The sequence below is a fragment of the Alosa sapidissima genome, chromosome 4 (genome assembly GCF_018492685.1).
Source record: "Alosa sapidissima isolate fAloSap1 chromosome 4, fAloSap1.pri, whole genome shotgun sequence".
Lineage (NCBI taxonomy): Eukaryota > Metazoa > Chordata > Actinopteri > Clupeiformes > Clupeidae > Alosa > Alosa sapidissima.
In genome coordinates, this window is record NC_055960.1 from 26,413,830 (window position 1) to 26,436,816 (window position 22,987).

Consider the following 22,987-nt stretch of genomic DNA (forward strand, 5'->3'; position numbering starts at 1 on the left):
AGGTCCTCATGAAATGTTTAATGTAGGAGCCGCTCCACACTCTGCCCGGCAGTGCTCAAAGCTTCTATATTAAACATGAAGAGGAATAATTAACATTCAAAGAATGAGGCTGATATGTGTGCTCAGTAGATGCAACGGTGTGGTTAATACGTGGGATTAGTCATCCCTCTGCTGCTTGCAGAGGTGGACAGATTTATGAAGACGTTGGTTGCGGAAATGTTGCGTTTGGGTTACCGGGGAGCGCTGCCCCCTCTGTCACTCCCTGTCATTTGTCATCTTGTTAGGCCGTGCATGGTGCCACAGTGACTTGATTGTGATCAATGTGCTGTCATGAATTTAAATGGCAGTTTGTGTGGGTGTAATGCTTGTTGCAGGATTGCTGGGACCTTTGGGAGATGCTAGAGAGGGTTGTTTTTTTCTGTCAAACAGAATCACACTCATGCAATGTTTTGGCACAACAGGAAAGGGTAGTGGTCACTTCAGGTGAAATAATGTTTACCTGGATTGCCTGGATCTTTGCCTGGATGGTTTTAGTTTTCCCTCCCATATATTATTGGCAAATTTGTAAACACTGTAAATGTGTATTCCAGGAAGACTGCCTGGAAATGGATGAATTGTACAATCAATAGTCCTGAGAGCTGTGTCAGATTGAGCTTTTAACACCGTATTCACGTCACTGACACTTTTCAGATAAGTTAATTGCCCTTCTCATCTATCACACAAAATCTGTTTAGCCCAAATATAACCCCAAACATGGAGGCTAATGTTTTTTTTTTATATCAGACCTGATGTTGCTGTCTAAACAGAGCCAAGACTTTGGGGGGGGGGGATTCAATTGTTCTGTGTACTCTAGTCATTTTATTAGATTTAAGCAGCCAATAAATTCTCGGTTGACGTAGCAAATAACAGATTTGATTCTTTGCAGAAAAATGTGACTGAACTGGTAGAGCGGCGGTTTCTGTTTGTGTCTGCCTATGTTATTATGAGTCACTGAGTCATATGAGGCTGTCCTCATCTGTGACCTTGAACACTTACAGGCCCATCCAGCAGCCTTATCTACATTTTACCTCTTTGTAAGAAGCTTTAGCAGCTGATATTAAGAGCACAAGGAGAGAGGCTACATTGCTCATCTCTTTAGAATATCATTGTTGGTTTAAGGACTTGGAGTTGGGGGTTGTACTGACAAGGAAATATGATGGGAGAGGGACATAATCGTAATGGTAATGCCGATGATTTTTATTTTTTTCCCTCCACCCCTCCCCACTCTTGTTGTCCTGGGGTTCGTTACCTCTGCTGGATCATCGCCATGGCGCTGTGCCATGGCAACGCCTTGTATTTTTTTTTGTTGTTGTTTATGGTCAGGTGTCCCATGAGTCCCTTTAAGATGGAAGAAGGTCCCCTGGTGACGGATGAAAGGGGCTGTCCTCTTCTTGGAGCAGACACAAAGCTGCCAGATCGATCTCCACGGCTTGGGGGGCTTCTGCTGAATCCTGGGATGGGTGGGGGTGGGGGGGGGGTATGGGGAAGGATAGGAGGGGAACAGCTGTGGGCCAGTCTAGACCAATTAAAAAGCCGGACTCTTCAGAGCATGATTCTGCACCTGCTGAGTGTGTGTCAGAGAGCGAGGGCAAGAAAGAAAAATGAGACGCATAGAAGAAAGAGGGGGGAGAAAAATGAGGGAGGAGAAAAATGAGGGAGGTATAAATAGGTGAGATGGGATATAAGAAAGGAAGGATTAAGAAAGAGAGGAGCTGAAAGTGGGGGAGGGGGAGAGAAGTATTAAAAACTGTGAGAGACGACAAAAGAGAGAGAGAGAGATATGAATAGAGAGTAGCTAAGAGGTGTGTGTGTGTGTGTGTGTGTGTGGGGGGGGGGGGGTTCTGTATAACAAACTGAATATGCACACACACGAGTAATAACACACGTGCTGCTGGGAGTCGAGCTGGCTGTGGAGTCAGTCAGCAGAGCCAAACTAACAGATGTGTATGTGCTGTAGTGTGTAGATGTTTTTCATGTTCCAACTCATGCTTGAAGCACCCCCACCCCCACCCCCACCCAGATTGCTGTCCCAGATGCTTCTTCTCACCTGACTGCTCTTTTCTGTTCTGTTCTGTTATATAACACCCCCTTGCTCACTTCACACAGTCCACTCACAATGCAACAGCGGCCTTTGTTGTGTGTGCCATGACTGGATGTGTGCGACGAGGTGGGACTTTGTGCTGTACATTCAATCCGATTGGCAGATGGGCATTTAGAAGTAGAGCTATCTGTATGTTGTGAGCCCATGTCAAATCACCCCGTCTCTAGATGCTGGGTTCAATTAAACACTTTAAGAATTTTTGTATTTCAGATTTTTTCTAAATGTGCTTCTCCTGAAAACACATAATGTCAGCGATTATGCAGATATTATATTAAACAGTAAATACACATATTCATATTAGTGTGCACATAAATGCAGATCAGAGAAAGATGCCTAACTTGTGGGTTCTATATAACGTTACACTGGCTGGTCTGTTCACTTGTCTGGTTCAGCTCCAGTGCAAATGGAGTTTAATCCCTCCTCCAGCCTTGCTGTAGGTTGTTTGTCCTGGGAAGCCCCCCTTTTGGCCAGACCTGTCAAAATAGAGGCCTGTCGTCCGCAACACCCCTCCATTCCTGTCTCCAAAACCCGGGTCCTGTTGCCGCCCTGGCTCACACTGGCGGCCATTGGATGTTACATTAATCCACTATGCACTCAATTAGGAAGCCAGATTAAATGGCATGGCGCCTAGAGGAGCTCAAGGCTGCTAGAGACACCCCCACACCCCCCCTTGTTAATATGCTGGATTAAGAATGCTTACTCGTAGTATCGTTGCTCATGGAGAACCGTGGGTCCCAGTGTGATTCTCAAACCTAGATTACAGTTGTAAAGGCAGCTGATGAAGAGATTTGGCGCTTGGTTCACACAGCGTCTGATGCTAAGTCCTCCCCGAGCGCTGTGAATGCCCAGCAACCTCCAGTAAAGATGGAAGTTACGAGGCTTGGTGAGCAGGGGTGAAGGCCCCAAGCAGAGGCTGTGTGAATAGGTGAAGCTTTAGGCTGTGTGTGCGTGTGTGTCAGTCTGTGACTAAAAATGTCAAGGTGCCTTTTGATTTTCCTGCCAGTTCCTCCCTCTATAAACAGTGTTTTTAATAGAGGGGGTCTGGCAGAGATTGTCTGTCTGTGTGTGTGTGTGTGTGTTTTGGTATTTGCTCTGACTGTGTGTGCCTGTAGGTCACACACAGCGCAAACCAATGCTCTCACGGTGCGTCAGCTCTCTCCACATAGGTGGTCTGAGTTGCCTCTGGCTCCTCTCTCTCTCTCTCTCTCTCTCTCTCTGTCTCTCTCTCTCTCGTCCCTACCCTGTGTCTGGCAGGTCTGAGCTTATACAGGGGAACTCCGGAGGGCCCTCATCATGGCTAATGCTGAGCTTTTGACCTCTGCTCTGTAAAGGTTGATGTCTTGTGTTGCCACAGACATGCACACACTTTCAGTAATACTGTGATTTAGAATTAGGTTCTTGGTGGGTTCTTGAACGGGTTCCTTAAGTTGGATGCTCAGGGTTCCTTAAGCGGGTTGCTCAGGGTATTAAAGTTTTCTATGAATCATTCTCACATAGCAACGTAGTGGGCTCAAAATTGTTGCTTGCTGAGTCTGTATGAATGCGAAATCGACCCGCCAGTGTCTGAGCACGTAAAATATTCAAATGAGTGTTTTGAATACTGGACTATTTCATTCTTGTGTACACATGGTCGCTGGCGCTCGGTGGCTTTGAACTGTCTTCTGCGTGGGAGAGCTGCATGTTTTGTCTTTTCTCTTTTCGCTGTTTGCCTTTCTATCTCCCCTCTGAGTGGCATGGGTTGTGAGTCTACTCTTCTTGGATTCTCTCTCTCTCTCTCTCTCTCTCTCTCTCTCTCTTACACCCCCCCGGTCCCTTCCCCATGTAGAATCCATCCTGTGTCCTGCCTCTGCCCGAGTTCACCAGCTCCATTGCGGCCGGCGCTCCCTAATGTCATTATGGGAGATTAGGAATGTGAGCTCCGAGGGGGGATAGTGTTCCTCGCGCTCCTTTCCCCGCCCCACCTCGCCCACTCCAGCACCAGTGCCCGCCGCCAGCTTCGCCTGTAATATTAGCTCTGCACCTCTGGCCACACTCAATTAGCTCTGTATTGAATAGATAAAAAGCGGCGAGTTCGCAGCTGAAATATTTTTTTTTTTGTTCTTTTTTTAAGTCTGGTGGAGTTCATACCGACCCCTTAAGATGATTGGAGAACAGGACGTATCCTGTGTCCAAGTTATTCTCAGAGTTATTGTCCGAGTTATTCTCTGGCCGAGCTGGAATGAAGAGCTGGAGGTCAGTGGCCTCTTAAAGTGAAGTCTGAAGGACACCTGTGTTTGACCTACTGTCTCTGAATAGTTGAGGTGTAGTAGGAATGTTGTGAATGTAGGTCTGTGTTGTATGGGGGAGGAGGGGAGGTGCTGGATGTGGGTCTGTGTTGTGTGGGGGAGGAGGGGAGGTGCTGGATGTGGGTCTGTGTTGTGTGGGGGAGGAGGGGAGGTGCTGGATGTGGAGGTGCTGGGAGGTGCTGGATGTGGGTCTGTGTTGTGTGGGGGAGGAGGGGAGGTGCCTGATGTGGAGGTGCTGGGAGGTGCTGGATGTGGGTCTGTGTTGTGTGGGGCAGGAGGGGAGGTGCTGGATGTGGAGGTGCTGGATGTGGGTCTCTGTTGTGTGGGGGAAGAGGGGAGGTGCTGGATGTGTAGCTCTGTGCTCTACTTCCCCTCTGGCCCACGTTCACCTCCCATGAGCTCATTGGTCAAAGGCCTTCATGGAAATCTTGGATTTTTTTTTTCATTCTTTTTTCGTTTTTCTGCCTTTCCCTCCATCACTATCTTTCTCTCTTTCTCTCACTTACCTGTCACTCCAGTGCTATTGATGTTTTGTAGTGTTCGCTCCTTCTTTTTCGTGCTGTTCAACCTTTTCTTTTCATCACTTTGCTCTACCGCATTCGTCCCGTACCTAAAATGCTCAACTCTTTCACCCTCTATTCCTCCCTCCTGTCTTCTTTCCACCCCTCAGCCACCACAGCCACCTCTTTTCTTTTTTCATATGACTGTTGAGCTCTCTCTCTCTCTCTCTCTCTCTCTCTCTCTCTCTCTCTCTCTCTCTCTCTCTCTCTCTCTCTCTCTCTCTCTCTCTCTCTCTCTCTCTCTCTCTCTCTCTCTCTCTCCCTCTTGCTCTCTGTCTCTGTTCGCTCAAAGGGAAGAATGGCCAAGAGAAATGCTTTGTTAAGCAAGCGGTTGTCATAGTGACCCCAGCAATGCTTGAGAAATTCCTGGTGGGTGGGGACGATGGGGGGAGGGTCCCTTTGTGGACCTAAAGACAAGGGGGGGGGGGGGGGGGGGGGGGGGGGGGTTGGGGTCAGGGGGAGGGGTAGCCCATAAGTTCTGAGAGTGTTGGCAGGGACGCCAATTTTTAAGGCCAACTGGCCCCCTTCTCGGACTGCGGCCCAGTACCATGACCCCGTAGCTCAGCGGCTAATCCTCTATCATTTAGTGACCTTTTGACACTACTGGGGCCCTCAAGTAACCAATAAGAGTTAGCCTTAATACAGGGGCCTCCATCCGTACCCCTGGGTGTGGATGTCTAGAAATTGTCCTTTACTGTAGGAGTTTCAAATGTATTTTTTACACGGATTATAGTTGTATCTCTCGTGGGGAATTTCAACATTGTGTTTTATTCAGAATATATATGAGCATAAATGACTCTCCCTGTTGCTTTATTCATAAATAGCAGCCATTCTGATGACGTATAAGAGCTGATTATGGCCGCACTAATTTGTGATCTCATGAGCATAATCTCATTTGGGACGATGGCATGTTGGAGGCATGTTTGTGTATACGCGTGTGTGTGTGAGTAGTCTGGGCAGATTTAGGATGGACTGGGTAAATGGTGTAGCATGTGAGTAGGGTTAAGTGTGTGTGTGTGGGGTGGGGGGTATTGGTATCTGATTTCCTGCCGTTGGCTCATCTCACAATGGCAGTGTCTCCTTTGTGAGCCGGCCTCGCCTGTGCTGCGCTCTGCGCTCCTGTCCGGATGAGCCGGAGGGGCATTTTGGGATGACATCATCTGAATGTTTGGAACGGGACAGGGGCAGAGGATTAGGGGCTGCCTATTGGAAGGGTTCGAGTCAGTGTCGGTTTAGGCATATCTGCCGGTCCTATCACACTGTGCCCCCCCCCCCCCCCCCCCCCTCACACCAGACAATGGGCCGCTGAGTGCTGCCCGGGCCTGGCTGGATTCGAGCCGCTCCACTCTTTGTTCCTCACGCTGAAACTGTTTCCGCACCTCTCCAAAAAAAAAAAAAGAAAAACTTTGGCCAGGGAAACCGCCTGTGCATGGGGGCAAAACGCCAGAGAATGAAAACACACCATGGTCCTCCTGAAGGTCTTGGCAACGTCAGTGTAACCATCGTTCTTTTTTTCTTCTCTCCTCCACTCTTAATCAAAAAGTTGTTCACTTATTCTCTTTAACCTGGTTTTCCCCTTCATGTATTCTGTGCAATACATGATAAAGAAAAGCAGGGTAATATTTAACGTTTGAAGTTATTTATTTATTGCCATGTTATATATGAACTCAACTGTGCTAATATTTGGTGAGCTGTGCCACCCTAATATAGGTTCAATTCAAACTGACAAGATCATTGGATTTCCTATTGTTCATGCCCAATGAACCATGTTACCAGCTTATGAATTATTGTTAACATGCTGTTAGTGTTGTTTTGTGATGTTAATAATGTTTTGGTTTGGTTTAAGTCAGTGTTAGTAACTACTAGTAAGAGGACTGGAGGCAGTGCAGTTAACTAGCCAGATGGCCCCACTTGGAGCTGTGCCAGAACAAGTGGGTTTTGTTATGGTTTGGTGGCTCTGTAAGAAAACCTATCATTTTACTTATTCAGCTGTTCCCAGCAAATGGACTGAGCACAAAGGGCATTTCTCTACAGATGCAAAATGTACCGGGAATTCAAACCAAATCTGCTCTTGCCGCTTCTCGGGATTAGTCTAAATGGAAAGGGCATTAGTGGCATTATTTGTTTATTTGTTTGTGGAAATTGTTTGTGTTTATGTTTTTCAGAGTTTGCCCTCATTAGGCCTGGCTTAATTGGGGACTTTTTTTCCCCCCTCAATGGTGTTTCGCTGAGCTTTTCCGACTCGCTTTAGAAGTCGAAGCATTGATTTGATTTGAAATAATGATGTGGCTGGGGAATGGCTGCAAATAATGCCGTTCAAAGTGGAGCGCGCCCCACTCGTTGCGATTCTGAACGTGACCTTGAGGAAAGTGAGCGTTGAGTGAGCACTCTGGTTGGAAACTCGCACTCGGTCACGCTCGGTCCGCTGCAGTGACTAATCTCCCCCTTGCTGCTTTACTTGTGCTGACGGAACAGCCTGCTTTTAACATGCAAATGCCCCCATCGATTGCGAGACCCTGCTTAAATCCACCTCTCTGGCCCTGTGTCGCATCATAATGGAGAAATATTTCTGGAATGTTTTTTTCCTCCACTGCGTTGAGCATACGATCAGCGTCCAGAAATGTGTGCTAATGTTCCAATCACCCAGTCACTTGGGTCCTGGATGACCTTGTGGGTTTCTTTTTTTTTTTTTTTTTTTTTTTTTTTTTTTTTTTTTTAGTGGTGTTGTTTAGAAGAGCCATTCTCCTTCATGAGATGATTATCTTTAGGCTTGGGGGACAGAGACCTGATAAATCTATTACCATAGCATGAACCAATATTTATCACGAGTGATTGATTTTTCTGGTCTGAAGAGGTTAAAGGGATTTATGTGTTGCTTCATTAAATGTGAATCTCCCATCCCTTTTCTTCTGCATTACTGTACTCCCTCTTTACTGTTATACTCTCACAATCACACACACACACACACACACACACACACACACACAAAGACTTACACTTATACAGTTGCCCAAAGAAAACCTTAATCCCTTTTGCTACAGCTGTATTCTAGAATAAGCTCTTTCTGCATCATTTAATCGACGACTTATTGTGATTCAGAACAAATTGTCATGATTTTTTTCTGTTCACCATCCAGATAGATTATACAGCACCTCTTCCTCCTCCTCCTCCTCCTCTTCTCCTCTTCTTGATTTTCGATATGCCCACAAAAATCAGCATTGTAGGTGTTTGTTTGTTTTCTTATAAGTATATATACTCTTTTGATCCCGTGAGGGAAATTCTTATGCTTCAGTCCAAGAGCCAGTGAGCTCTGCTCTGCTCTGGTCTGAGGCTGGTGGAGATCTCCCCTGACCTCCCATTGATATATGGAGGTCCCATGTTAATGTGGAGACCATCCTGCTCCTAGGGAGCAGCTGTCCCTGGACAACAGAAGGATTCCCCCATTAACCCTCCACCTCCTGGCCAGCCCCATTGTCTTGCCCCTCCGCCCATGGTCGCTTGATGGCTTGGGTTATTCTCTCTCTCTCTCTCTCTCTCTCTCTCTCTCTCTCTCTCTCTCTCTCTCTCTCTCTCGTGATGGTCTTTATTAATGATCAACTGTAACCCAAGCATGACTGATTTGCGTCAGCCAATAGGAGTTTACGATTCATTTAAAAAAAAAAAAAAAAGTCCAACCCCCACTCCATACCATATTCTCTGGCTGTGTGTGCAGTCTTGTTAATATTCAGGGATTGAGGCATGTTTGTTTGCTGTGAGCTCTCCCTGTGTGCTGCTCTTGTTGCTGGGAAGTAGAGCTCCAACGGCTTGGTGGATCTGAAGTAGTCCTGTGTAGGATGTGTTTGACGAAGGAAGGAGCGAGCCAGGATAGATATGTGGCCCACTCAGCAAAGGGTCTTGCCCTACAGTACGCTGGGGCATTTTTTGTAGGGTGGAAAGGGAAGCTGTTGGACCGTTGGTTGGCTTTCTTGGCTGGGGGTATCAAGGAGCACTTTAACCCCCCCTGCCCCCCCCATCTTCCCCTCATCTCCAACCCTCCATGGCAACAGCACAGCAAGTAGTAAATTGCAGTAGTCAGTTCACTCGGCACATTCCCCAATGACATTTCTAATGCTCTCTCTCTCTGCTGCAGTTCTGCCTTTGATCCTCCCTTACCAGGCGCCACTCCTGTTTATTTCTCTCTCTGTTTTCCTTGCCCCTAATTGAAAGAACATCAGCAAACGAAGACTGCGGCAGGATTTTGCTAACGAGTTACTTATTAGCATTAACTCACAAGAAGCATGTGACCTTTTTTTTGTAACCTTTTTTCTTTTTTTCTTTTTGACGCAGCAGCCTTGACTTGGTTGTCAGATCAACAGCTCTTGTAAAAATCTTCCCCCCATCTAGTTAGCAGCATGGGGTAAAAGAGTGCCCCTGCCTTCTCTCTTTAACCTGCCTGCTCCTCGCTAATGTCTACTGAAGGCTGACTTCCTCACTCTCTCAGGTCGGGGGAGGCCCTCAATGAGGGTGCGCTCCCCCGCCTATCTATTGGTCGGCGCGGCAGTGGTTGGATTAAAAGACCCTGCACCCCACTGAGCGTGCTCTGTTTCTGCATATGTCTGTGTTCAGGTGGAACAGGAGCTCTAATTTGGTTCCCATGACACCCATCTGCCCCATAGCAACGGGGGATTCGAGATAAACTTGTGATTAGAACTTGCATAAGGGGCTCTCATTTGCCTCCATCCCCATCTTAGGCAGCCTATTGTTCTGGCCAGGACTGGAGGCAGAGCTTTTTCCCTTGCTATTTTAATGTTGTGTTTTCATAGGAGAGCCATATAAAGAGCCATATTATCAGAACACCGAAGTCAGGTGCAGAATAATTTCTGTGATCCCAGTGATCCGCGTTTGATTGGCCTCACGGCGGCCCGGTGTAATTATGACACAAACCAGGCCTGTGGAAGCGCCAAGCTCCCGCTGTCAGCGTGATTGGAAGCAGCCGTGTAATTACAGTAGTGGAGATGGCACATGAAGACGTCCAAACAAAACCTCGCTGATGTGCGGCACATGGAAACAGCGGACGAAAGTACTGTAAGGGGAGGGCAGCGTGTGACCCAGTTCACAAACGAACGAACAGAATGAGCTTGGCTTGGCTCTCTCGCTGAGGCCATGACGGCAGTTTGGAAAGGTCTCGGCTGTTGTTGTAATTACAGTGACATTTCTGGGGTCACTCCCCGATAGGTAATTAGATGAAGTTTAAGCATATGATTTGTCTGTCGGAGAACCTTGGTGTCTTGGAGTGCCACAGGTTTTCTGAAAGCTGTAAGCCTAGCTCAAGCCTAGTGTTTCTTGTCTAGAATAAGCAGGGGAGCAGAAAAATCAGGTAGCTTTTCTTCTTTCTGTAAAACTCTTGTGAAGAGACTCTGCAAAGGCCTTGAGCTTTTTGTGTGCGGAGACTCGCCCAACGTTCCCCCAGCTTTCTCATTTTCAAACATCCAACCTCTTGTTCACCCTGAGTGGGGTGGAGTGGCTCTTGAGCAAAATCCTGCTTTAAGACAAGCCAGAATCCCCCAAGTTGAAAAAGTACAGATAAGGCGACTGTTGGATAGAAGAAGTCCCCATCAGCGGTGGAGCGTTTGAAGAGATGGATACCCCTGTGACGAGATAGAGATAGAGAGAGAGAAAAGAGGGGGCATTAATGAATTAAAACATACAGTAGAGTCTGCCTCCACTCCACTTCCCCACACAGATCACTAATGCATGAACTTGACCCCAATTTTTGAAAGCACACAAACGCGCCTCTGCCTCACTGGATTCTTTGATGTGTGTGTGTGTGTGTGTGTGTGTGTGTGTGTGTGTGTGTGTGGGCACGCGTGTGTCCTTGTATTTGCTTCTATGAGTATTAGGGTTGGGCGATATATATCGTCTGCGATAATATCGTGATTGTTGTTTTAACGATGTGCAGTTTGACATTATCGAGTATTTAAATTACTTATGGGGGAAAAACACTGGAAATCACGCATTGAAGACTCATACATTCCCAGGAGGTGTATGAGGGGAAGCCCCTGGCTGCAGCAGAGCAAGTGTCACGTGACCACTAGTGGGTCACAACGTTGTCCCATGCACGCCTAATGTTTATTTTGTGCAGCAAGAGTAGCCTACTTGGGATTTTATGCGGCTACTTCTGTTCAAGTAGCATTGATGAGACAGTCACGTTTTTTTCCTACACGGTATTATATGGAGAGAAAACATTAGCCTTTGAGTATTTTAATAGTCAGTTGTAAACAAAGAACTATTCTCAAGTAACTCTTTTGTAAATGGACTGAAGTTCGCTCGCTGTAAATATCTACTTTTACCGATTATGCTAACGTTAGCATCTCTATGGGATTTCTCATATACATTAGCCATAAGCTAACGCATTAGTTTCTATTCTGTAACTTGGAATGCTAGCCTCTTGGAAGGCTAGTGTTCTTAAACAAAACATAGAAGGAAATAACTGATATGTACTCTGTTGGTCTGCTTAGTTTTACAGTGAATCCTATGTAAAGGTTTGAAAGGAACTTCAGCCTCAGACTTTCTCTTGGGAAACTGTTAGGCCTATTCATCTTCTCTAATGTAGCTGGCTAGACCATGTCATTGCCACACACCCAAGTGGGGGCAGAATTGGAAATGTGTCATAGAGTGACAATGCATTGGTTGATTTGGTTAAAAAGTCACAGGTTAGGTTATTGGTTATTATTGTAATGATGCTATTCATAAATAATTAGCGGTAAAGTAACTCAGACTTTAACAAAACATTTTTTTTAAAGGATATCGACTAATAATCGTTATCGTTACAATCACAAAAACTATCGAGATATAATTTTTTGTCCATATCGCCCACCCCTACTGAGTATTTGCCTATGAGTATTTCTATAAGCCTGTGTGTGTGTGTGTGTGTGTGGACACGAACATGCATCCAGGTGTGTGTATGTGTGAGAGAGAAAATATTAGCATCTATCTGTGTGTGTGATATATGCATGTATGTGCACTAGTGTGGCAGTTGCTATCTCTGGATCGGTAATGCTAGGGATTGGTTGTCCCCAGCGACTCAGGCATGCGGCTTTCCTGATGTGCTGCTTATCTTCGGCCGTGACCTTGGCGGCGTTTTTAATGCGTCCGGCGCTCCCATCCGCACGCGCCTTCCCCGCACTTAGCTCATGTCTCCTAATCACTCTAGTCGTCCGCTACAGACGCACTGGACAGTGGGCAGTGTATGTGCGTCCAACATAAAGCCAGTTCCGTGTGTGTGTGTGTGTGTGTGTGTGTGTAGGTCTAGGAAAAGCTGTGTAGACAGCTATATATGCGTGTGTATCTGTATGCCAGTCATTTGCATGCAGAATATAAAGTCATACAGACCCTGTGTGAGTGTGTGTGTTTGAGAAGTGTGTGTATGTGTGTTTGAGAAGTGTGCGTCTCTCTCTGTAATGCATGCCGTGCGGGCGTGCTTGTGCATCTAATGTAAAGATATGTGGATGTGGTTGTCCCTGCAGCTTTGTTTGAACGGCAGCTGGAAGTTGGAACTCTTACACACGTGTGCTGCCTTCTTAATCATTAAGGCCACCCTTTTGTGTGTGTGTGTGTGTGTGTGTGTGCGCACATTTAGTGTGGGTCGGTGGGAGTATTTTAGGTGTTCGTCCATTGTCTCTCTTCCCGCCTCCAGCAAGTTTCTGAACTCTGCAGTGCTGACTAAGCTTAAAACCATCAAAGCTTGTCCAAGAACTGCATTTTCACAGAATGTACAGTCAACGTTATTGGATTTTTCTAAGCTGTACCTGAAATCCACTGCTACCACTGACTAGATTCTGAGCCATTGGATATGAGTATGTGTGTGTGTGTGTGTAGTATGAGTGTGTGTGTGTGTGTGTGTGTGTGTGTGTGTGTGTGTGTAGATATGAATGTATGTGTGTGAACTTCTTTAACACACACATCTAGCACACCTGACATTGACGGCTTGCTGCCCCAGAATGCCTCATTTGCCCTGGCCTCTATTCTTCCCTCCTTTCCCTCGATTTAGTCTTCTATCAATCCCTCTTTCTTCACTCTATCTCTCCCTTTTGCTGTTTTTGTCTATCGTTCTTCTATCATTCTCTCTCTCTCTCTCTCTCTCTCTCTCTCTCTGTGGGGGATGCCTGTGTCCATGTGTGTGTACTGGCGCCTTGTGTGACTGATGTGCTGTGACTCGTGTGGCATTCCTTCTCCTGGTCGAGCCACTGCAGGCTCCTCATTAGCTCCTCTCCTCTCTTCTCCTCTCTAACTCCTCTCCACTCCTCACCTCTCCTCTCGTCTCCTCTCCTCTTCTCTCCTTTCCTCTCCTCTCTTCTCCTCTCTAACTCCTCACCTCTCCTCACCTCTCCTCTCGTCTCCTCTCGTCTCCTCTCCTCTTCTCTCCTTTCCTCTCCTCACCTCTCCTCTCGTCTCCTCTCCTCTTCTCTCCTTTCCTCTCCTTTCCTCTCCTCTCCTCTCTTCTCCAACTCCTCTCCACTCCTCACCTCTCCTCTCCTCTCCTCTTGCTTTGTGTGTCTCTCTCATCTTTCTTTCTCTCAGCCCTGTCTTCTCTTTCTTTCAATCTTTCTATTTAGTCTCTCTCTGGTCCTTCCCCCTCTGCCTCTCTCTCTACTCCCTCTCTCTGATAATCTATCTTGTGTCTTTCTCAGTCTCCTTTTCTGTCTCTCTGTCCTTTACCCTCTTCCTTTTTTCTCTCTCTCTCTCTCTCTCTCGCTCTCTCTCATCTAGCTATGCAGCAGTTAGGAGGAATTCTCTGTGTTCTGCTGATGGGACTCTGTGTGCCACACACACACACACACACACACACACACACACTCACACACTCTCTCATACACTGCTTACTCCTCACAGACCACATGCACAGTAAGAGTAAGTGTGAGAGACGCCCGAGCTTAAATCCAATTGACTTTAATCTGCTCAAACCATAATGCCACCCTCTACCACCACTACCCTCCTCCTACGCACACGTTTCCCCTCTTTGTACTTTCCCTTTCTGTTTCCCGTTTTTCTTTTTTCCAATTCGCACTCTCTGCCGCCCTCCCTCTCCCTGCTGGTTAGCCTATTTCTCCAGCTCTCTCCCCATGTTTGACCTATATTTTATCATGCCGCGACAAGCTTGTAATGCACTCGTTATTAGGAGCAGCTCTTTGCAGACAGGTTGCAGATAAAGGCTCTTGGTTATTGCTGTGTGAATGTGCGTGTGTGTGTGTGCGTGTACGTGTACGTGTGTGTGTGTGTGTGTGTGTGTGTGTCTGTGCGTGTGTGTCTGTGTGTGTGTGTGTGTGCGTGCGTGTTTGTGTGTGTGTGTGTGTGTGTGCTCCCTCGCCACAACGGGCTGAAAGTATGCCACTCGCTCACCAGGCACTGGGCAGGAGAGGGTGGGAGACGCCACTCTATTAATATTTCAGAGAAGGGCAGTGAGGCGCTACACACACACACACACACACACACACACACACACACACACACACACACACACACACACATCCCGCCCCGTCACACTTCCTTCCCCTTCAGAAACAACATGGACTCCTCATTACAGAATAGACACTCCCACACACACATACATACAGCAGTCCACTCTCAGACAAACGGCTCTGTGAGAATTGACACACACTAGCCCACCCATAGAATAATAGCTTAGTGACTCGCTACACAAAAACACACACACACACACACACTCACCAGGGAGCAACAGTGGCTCCCAGGGCCCAGGAACTCGGGGATCTGTCCTAATGAGGGCATCTCAGCTTGAGGCCTTCATTTGATTTGTCCCTGAATAAATAGCATTCTGCTGAAGCCCTGCTGAATTGGGATGCACTGGCAAAGCACATGCATTATTCACAGTTCTATATCGTCGCATGCTGTATGGCTTGCTGTATGGCTTGCTGTCTGGCTGTGCATTTGTTTGTGTGCATGTAGATGTGTGTATACATGCATGTGTAGTCATGCTTGTGGTCCAGTACAGACAATACCTGCAGAGCTGTCTTGAGTCACCCCTATGAGGCAGACTGGCCTGTTGCCATCGGACTCCAAACTATAGTGGATTTAAAGGTACACTATGCAAGATTTTCACCTTTACGAAGCCAATTTGATAGTAAACAAACTTTTAATAGTTCACCTAGCATAGCTATGCAGCATAGACGTAGCGAATCACTACCGAGAAAATCAGTAGATAAAGTTGTTTGGAGATAGTTTTTGCCTGCTGTTAATCCTTCACCTCCACAACAAAAGCATTTTCATTGTGTGTACAGGGGGGATCAGTCACGAGAAGTTTGCTATTTACAACACCAGAGTAAAATATAAATATATCGCGACTTTAGAGGGTGCTTTACAGTTGCCAAATATACCTAAACCTGCACAGTGTACCTTTTAAAGCCACCTTCAGATCTGTCTGAAGAGATGGTTCTCGGTCCTCGTTCCACAAGAGAGACTGTGAGCGAAAAATGCAGTCTGTGTCTAATCTTTGGCTGGCATTGCAGACAGGCCTGGAGCATTCCTGGCAGTAAAGGGGGTGTGTGTGCGCGCGATGGCATAGCTTGTATGGCTCACTGAGCCCAAAAGACCATCACTCACACAGCCCCAAAACCCCTCCCCCGGGCCTTCCCACTCCACCCCGATCATCAACCACATGGTAGGAGTCCTTCTCTCCTAAATGACCCAGTACTAAGCACCTGCAGGTTGGCTTCCCTTCCCTCACCCAGCCCAGAGATTCGTCCCAGCGCTCTCCTCCTCAGCCCTGTGGGCAGAGTGGCGGAGCCCAGAGCCACTGCCAGCCCTGAACCCGGGCCAGGAATGCCGAGATCGTCATTACAGGACGTCCGGCAGTCATCTGCCGCCTTGTCTCTTAAACCTATTTAGCCCCAAAAGAAAGTCGGAAAAAAATCAATTCCACTGTCCAGCCAGATGCCAATGTTTATTTTTCCTAATCTCCTGAGAAAGTGCTCTTGTGCTTGAATTTCCCCTGGGGATCAATAAAGTATCTATCTATCTATCTGTCTAGGTTTGTATTATACTGTATGTTCTTAAGCGAGGGAAGAGATTTGTTTGATTTTAGAGGGGCCGTGTGTTTGCAGGATACTGCTTTCTTGTGTGGTGGGACAATGGTTGCGTAACATCCTGTCCCCAATTGTTATTCAAATAATTTAGCGGTCTGCTGAGATGCAGCGGCATAATGGCGTGACCACTCGCCACTTCCCTTTGTTAAGATGAATGAGCCACACTCATTAAAACAATGATCTGTGCATCTGCATCTGAAAGGCCTGCTTACTGTATGCCTAGCGTTCCTCAACTCTCTGTGTGTGTGTGTGTGTGTCTGTGTGTGTCTGTGTCTGTGTCTGAGTCTGTGTGTGTGAGCGAGAGAAAGGAGGTGGTAAGGCAGTGTAACGTAAGGTCAGGTGCTGTTGTATAGGATCACATCCAGTAAAGTAGTTAAATGTTCCTGTGTGATGCCATTGATGAGGCTGCTGTTTGGAGGCATCGGAGTTCTCATCCTCTTTGGCTATGAATGCCTGTTTACTTGACATACCGTCACACTAAGCTCCACTGACCCACATAACCCCAGACATAATTCTGCATGAAAAAAGTAAATAACTTTTTTTTTTTTGGACCAGACTCTAAACCATGGGAAAAAAAAACTGTACTTCGTAAGCAGCAATCAAAAGCAGGGAGAGTTTGGGACCAATGTCAATCCTTCTTGCCATTCCAAAATGAGCTGGGGGGTATTCCAAGTACAGTATATGGATTAGTGGCAGACCTGACTAGGCTAAGTGCTAAGAGCAAGTGGCAAACCTGCTAATAGAAGATGGGAAGATGCCCCAGTATGTCAGAGACAGGGCACCAAAAAGCTGCCATGTGCCTTTACTGTGCTGAACCCTGAACTACTCTGTGCCCCATTGGCTGGATATGGCCCACTGTGATGGGGCAGAGACCTGCGTCTAAGGACACAGTGCTTCATGCTGCAGAGTGGGGTGTGTGTGTGGGTGTGTCAGTCTGTGGGTGTGGGTGTGTCAGTCTGTGTGTATGGGTGTGTGTGTGTGTGTGTTCTGTCTGGACAGTGGAGTACTCATTAAGAAAGGTCATTGCATGTCAGAGATGATGGGGATCTTCTTAAAATCCTTGTAGTGTTTATTCCTCTTGAGGATCTTGGGATTACAGATTTAGACATCAAAGTGATAATCCTGATGCCAAGTCCCTCACATATTTATGAGTGTGTGCTGTTTGGACATCCTCTCACAGCTCTTCAATATCTCACTTTCTGACTTAATTTCCATCGTTTCATTTTGTGTGTGTGTGTGTGTGTGTGTGTGTGTGTGTGAGAGAGAGAGAGTAAAAGAGAGTCCCTGGCAGTATTTGGGTCCCGTATGCAGTCCAGAAGTGCCTGACTGAAAGCAGTCGGATTAAAGCTGTTAAACATGGCAGCACTCTTTTGCATTCTCTCTCTCTCTCTCTCTCTCTCTCTCTCCCTCTCCCTCTCTCCCTCCCTCTCTCTATCTTCATCGTGCCAGTGGCCATGGATCCGGTGGGCCTGGCAGGGCGAGTGTTTGTTTGTGTGGGGTTCTTGTCCAGCGGAGCCGAGGGGTTCTGTTCCCTGGCCCGGCTCCAGAGGCCCGCTACAAAGCGGACCATTGACCATTGTAGGGGCCCGAGAGGGCTCAAGCTTGTTTTCACTCCGGGGTTGATTTGATTATGCGTGTTTTGTGTTGGCCACTCCTTTGCCTCAAGGCCAAAACAGAAGCCTCAGGGCCGGCGCTTAAAAACGGCTACAAATAGCCTCATTTTTTGCCTCCTCTTCTCCTCCTCCTCCTCCTCTTCTCCCCTCCTCCTTCTCATCTTCCCTCCTCCTTTCCTCTCCCTCATCCTTCGCTCTGACGATGCCACAAGCATCTCCAGCTTCGTGGCTAGGCGACATGACCGGGGAATGTGAGCCCACGCTGTTGAAAAGTGAAAGAGGGTTTGTCCCCCGTTGAAAAAGCGCCCTGACCTCCCCTGAGGTACGGCTTCCCTCACTGATAAATGATACCTCCTCTTGATCCCTTCTCCCTGGGGGTACGGGGTCTGCTGACGTGGTTACGTAAGGCAGTGCACGGGGGCCACTGTTGCATTGGTGCACTGCATAAAACCCTGGGCTTGTTAACGGGAAAAATGTAGGACAGGATTTTTACTCTCTTATTTTTCTCTTCATGTGGTTTGGATTCTCAGAGCTCTCGTTTGGGGTAATTACTGTGCTTGTTAAACCAAGAAGAGTTCCCCAGGTCTGATTTTCTTAACGAGCCGTTTGGTTTTGTATGTTGGAAGTTGATCATCAGAGACATAACGGATGGTTGTGCATTTTAAACCATATAAATCATTGCAGGAAAGAGTTATGTTAGCTTTTCTGAATAATATCCGTCTCACACTGTTGTTTCTCATTATTTAGAAATACCTGCTGTTCTATACCTGTTGACCAAATGCTGATAGTGTTCAACAGCACACATTCCAGAGGTTCAATGAGTAACTTGCAGCACAAGGCCTTTAACCCAAAGCTTCAGTAGTTTATACAGTTTCTTTCTTTCTCCATTTCTTTCTTTCTGTAGATGGGGTCCATTCGGTGTCAGCTCAGTGTCTGCTGCAGGTGACCATCATCACAGACGAGATGCTCTCCAACAGCATCACGCTGCGCCTGGCCAACACGTCACAAGAGCGCTTCCTGTCGCTGCTGCTGGCCCAGTTCCTGGACGGTGTGGCGCGTGTTCTCTCGGCTTCGCGTGAGGACGTGGTCGTCTTCAACGTCCAGGACGACACCGACGTCAGCGCCAGCATCCTCAATGTCAGCCTCTCCGTGGCCGTGCCGGGTGATGGAGCCGGTGGTGGCGGGTGGCGGTGGTGTTGGTAGGGGAGGAGCGGGCAGTGTTGGAAGCAGGCGTAACCTGGGAGTGACCGGAAGGGGCGGCCATGGCGTGGAGTTCCTGGGCTCGGAGGAGCTGCAGGAGCGGCTGTACCTGAACCGCAGCCTGCTGGCGCGCATCTCCTCGCAGGAGGTGCTGCCCTTCGACGACAACATCTGCCTGCGCGAGCCCTGTGAGAACTACATGAAGTGCGTCTCGGTGCTAAAGTTCGACAGCCTGGCGCCCTTTGTGGCGTCCGACACCATCCTGTTCCGGCCCATCCAGCCCATCGCTGGCCTGCGCTGCCGCTGCCCGGCCGGCTTCACGGGGGACTACTGCGAGACCGAGGTGGACCTGTGCTACTCCAAGCCCTGCGGGCCGCACGGCGTCTGCCGCAGCAGGGAGGGAGGCTACACCTGCGAGTGTCTGGACGACTACACAGGTAGGAGCTCTCTCCACAGGCAGACCAGCTCTGTTCTGAAGCATCTCCTGTGGCCTGTCATTATCTGGTCTCTCTTTCTGTCAATCTCTCTATTCAGTCTCTCTCCGGTCCTCCGGTCCTCTGCCTCCCTCTCTCCTCCCGCACTCTCATGCTTTCCCCTGTGTCTCTCTCAGCCTATGTCTCTATGTCTCTATGTCTCCCTCTCCTTTGCCTTCTTCCTCCATCTTCTCTCTCTTTGTTTCTTTCTCTTTCTCTCTTTCTTTCTTTCTCTCTCTCTCTCTCTCTCCTCTCTCTCTCTCTCTCTCTCTCTCTTTCTCTTTCTCTCTCTCTCTCTCTCTCTCTCACCACAAAGAACTTCACCTTTTGATATCATAGGGCTTTCTTGCAGTGCAAGGCCACTTGCTTTTAGGAAGGACCATGTGTGACACAATAGAGTTCTCACCTATTCAAAAGTAACGTTGGCTCCAAGGCAAATTAATCAAATGAATGTGATGTCCTTTTACTTCATGTGGACTCCCTGATAAAGTTGTGATACAAGGCTGTGTAGAGGTAAACAAGTCGTAAACCTGAGGTTGCCTCTCACCAGAGAATAAAACCACTGTGTCCAAGCGTCCTTGTGAGACTTGAGGCTTAGTGCTGGTGTGGTAGTTGAAGCACAACAGCTTGTTTTTATTCTCTTCTGCAAGGTGGTTAGTCGTGATCACATCTAAATAGCATCCGTGACCCAGGTACTCCGGAGAGATGATTCAGGGGAGGGTTGAACTGGTTGAGAATTCAGAGTTCTGTTGATAACCCTGCCCAGAGGAACTCTGATGAGATTATGTTGTCCTTAATCCTTGGGGGTTAACCCCTTGATTTGAGCTTTACGTTATTGCAAATTAATACATCTGTGGTACTTCACACATCACCTTTAGTTTATAGCCCCTAGATCAATACTAGTGAAGTACTGCTGTCATCTTCATATTGATTGAATACCCATGTAAGGGTCATTTGCGGCATGATTTGAATGTGGCTTTTGAGTGTAGCTCATAGGAGATGCATCGCACCTGAGCAACAACCAGTCCATGAGACGTAAATGCATGTACTCAAACATGATCCCCTGTTTAACGACTGTATAGGGAGCTGTTGAGCAGAAGACAGAACTGTTCAGTGCACAGGGAGCACCTGCATGGTGACACGAGGTATTGATCTAATAATCGCCTTTGTCTGGCTGGAGAGGGAGACCACTAAATTAAACATGGAAAAAGCTTTTCAGCAGCAGCAGCCATCCATTTCTGTTTTTTTTTTTTTTTTTTTTTTTTTTTTTTTGGCTCACTCACTCTCTCCCTCTTAGTATTTCTCTCTCTCTCTCTCTCTCTCTCTCTCTCTCTCTCTCTCTCTCTCTCTCTCTCTCTCTCTCTCTCTCTCTCTCTCTCTCTCTCTGTCACAAACACATGCTCCAAGAAATTCTTTCAGAACATCCACATGAGCTAACATAAGCACACATTAACTCACATACACTTGATCACAACTCTCATCTTTTCTTTTTGTGTGCGAACGAACACACACACACACACACAGAATCACACACACAGACACACACCCCACACACACACACACACACACACACACACAAACTCAGGCGCTGCTGTGGCCTGGCCCATGGGCTCTCTTGTTCCTCGTGTGGAGTGGTTTTGAGAGCCCAAAGGTCTGGGGCCAGGTCTTTATCACGGGATTTAAAATGTCCGGGCAGAAAGACAATGGCGCGCTTTGGCCACGGAGCTGAACACCTCTTTGAAGAATAATGGAGGGAAGTGATTAATTATGGATGGCCACAGATGGAAAAGGGACCCCCCCCCCCCCCCCTCCATCACCCCGAACCCCCTGAGTAAAATGGCCGCCGGATAAAAATAAGAAGAGAGGCCGAGGGAGCGGAATGAAAGCACTCTATAGACTCCCTTAAGCTCCCTCGGCCTGATGGGAGAAAAGTTTCAAGCCTCCCTCTGCTTTTTTTTTCTCTCGTTTTTTTTTTTTTTCTCAACTCACAACAAGATAACGAAGAGAGGTTGTGTTTTTTTTTCCCCCTCTTTCCTTACTCAGGTTATTAACCATCAAAGCCTGGGATCCTGGGAGCGCGTCGAAACGCTGAAAAGTGCACGCTCCCCTTTCCTCCTACCCGCTCTTACGTGACACCGAGATAACGCGGGCCTCGGATGTTATTCAGTCGGCTCCAAAAAATTACACACCTCGCCGGAAAGAATCCACACGATGAGAGCGCGGCATGAGAGCGAGGATGGTGAAGAGGTTGGGGCAGAGACCCCAGCTAGGGGAGGGAATGAGGTCAGGGGCATAGGAAGCAACATGAAACAGCTAATCATGCCAGACCGTATAATGAGCGCTTTTGAATATTGCAATGGTAGAGAGCGAGAGTGAAAAAGAGAGGAAAAAAGAAGCTGCACTTTGTTGAATATGCAAATGGATCAGGAATGACAGTCTTTTTGGCCTTTTCTGCTTGGGTAGAAAAAGGCTTGCAGGAAGGAAAAAAGCAGAACATTGCCGTGTGTGTGTGTGTGTGTGTGTGTGTGTGTGTGTGTGTGTGTGTGTGTGTGTGTGTGTGTGTGTGTGTGTGTGTGTGTGTCTGCCTGCCTGACTGCTTTGGGCACTCTGAAGAGACCTGCCTGTGCTTGTGCATACTCATCTGTGATTTGCTTTCATTTGTGAACTTAATTCTGACTTTAATTTATATCCATTGACAGCCTTTCAACCTTGACCATCATTTACCAATATTTTCCTGATAAACTTGACAGTACTTGCGCTGCTTGCAAAGCTAGACGTATTTGCATGCGTGAGCCCAGAAGGCTGGTGTCTTGCAGTAAATGGTGCTTTACTCAAGGGCATACCAAGCCAGCCTTAATACAAGATACATACACTCTACACCCCCCCCCCCCCCCCCAACCGGGACACTTCTCCAGTGACATGACGTTATGTGAAGTGACTTAATTTCATATGCAGTTTGCAAGGGATGGAAAAGACGAGGCTTTTAGGCCTCTGGGTTTGGGGTAAATGATTTGAACTAGTCTGGACATGTGCCACTATCCCAAGACCTACCGACATAAGCACTCTGCTAACAAACTTAAAGTAACTCTACCCTAGAAAATGAATGAGACACCAGCATGTCCTGTCCCGTTAGCTCACCTTTGTACATTGTATTATAGCCTGATCCAGTTATTTCACAGTTAGACAGTTTCAGAGCATGATGTTGTTTAGTGCTTTTTAGAGCATTTTTCAATGCCAAAGCATATTTCAAAGACTAATGCCTAATGCGTTCCAGAGTCAGGTGTATTCAGGAGAGTGTGTGTGTGTGGGGGGTGGGGGGTGGGTTAGTTATGGGCAGGTGGGAGTGTGGCTAACTCACAGCCAGGAGTCATTCAGTGGTTCCTGAATGGGCCAATAGTAATGTGAAGGTCGCACACAGAGGGTGGCTGTGCTGGAATCCACCCGTTTGGGATCAGTGAGTGTTTGAAAGGCACTCTGGGCCTCCAGCAAGCCCTTGATCCCATCGCTGGAGCCAGGATTGGCACTCGGTGGGAGCAGGTGTAGCTGCGCCTTCCCCCTACTTAGCGGCCACACACACTGCTCTTCACCGCTAGTGAGTAAAGTGAATTCATTATGTAAGCCGCAGCGGATGTGCTGCC

At 47.5% G+C, this 22,987-nt stretch overlaps 1 protein-coding gene across 1 annotated transcript in view; it reads left to right on the forward strand.

Moving 5' to 3' along the window:
• Positions 1–22,987, forward strand: part of celsr2 (cadherin, EGF LAG seven-pass G-type receptor 2) — a 71,756-nt gene that overhangs the window by 4,312 nt on the left and 44,457 nt on the right. Inside the window, 2 exon segments of the mRNA XM_042089224.1 lie at positions 18,581–18,838; positions 18,921–19,362. Coding sequence (XP_041945158.1) covers positions 18,581–18,838; positions 18,921–19,362 — 700 coding nt within the window.